Source organism: Penaeus monodon, chromosome 21 (assembly GCF_015228065.2).
Source record: "Penaeus monodon isolate SGIC_2016 chromosome 21, NSTDA_Pmon_1, whole genome shotgun sequence".
Lineage (NCBI taxonomy): Eukaryota > Metazoa > Arthropoda > Malacostraca > Decapoda > Penaeidae > Penaeus > Penaeus monodon.
This window is the reverse complement of record NC_051406.1, coordinates 38691219-38691475: the sequence shown is the minus strand read 5'-3', so window position 1 is coordinate 38691475 and position 257 is coordinate 38691219. Positions and strand designations below refer to the sequence as shown.

Below are 257 nucleotides of genomic sequence, written 5' to 3'. Positions count from 1 at the left end.
TCTCGTGACATATGACCAGTTTCCATTTTACCTCTAATACCAATTTGACCCAAACTGACCTTGTCTGTAGTGAGCCCAAGAGGCGTAGTAACACACCACATTGTTGGCCCTTGCCACACCCCTTGATGACGTCATTGTTGTCAACAAAATGGCTGCCACAAGCACATATCCTGCCCACACAGCCTGTGAAAAACACACATAAAAAGATTAAGCTCTACACAAAGATCTGGATATTATCTGACGTGCTAGTCTATATT

General features: G+C 43.2%; 1 protein-coding gene across 1 annotated transcript in view; it reads right to left on the bottom strand.

Annotated features, from left to right (window-relative positions):
- Nucleotides 1-257, bottom strand: part of LOC119586480 (chitotriosidase-1-like) — a gene marked incomplete in the record, with an annotated part of 32805 nt that overhangs the window by 13864 nt on the left and 18684 nt on the right. Inside the window, 1 exon segment of the mRNA XM_037935217.1 lies at nt 60-183. Coding sequence (XP_037791145.1) covers nt 60-183 — 124 coding nt within the window.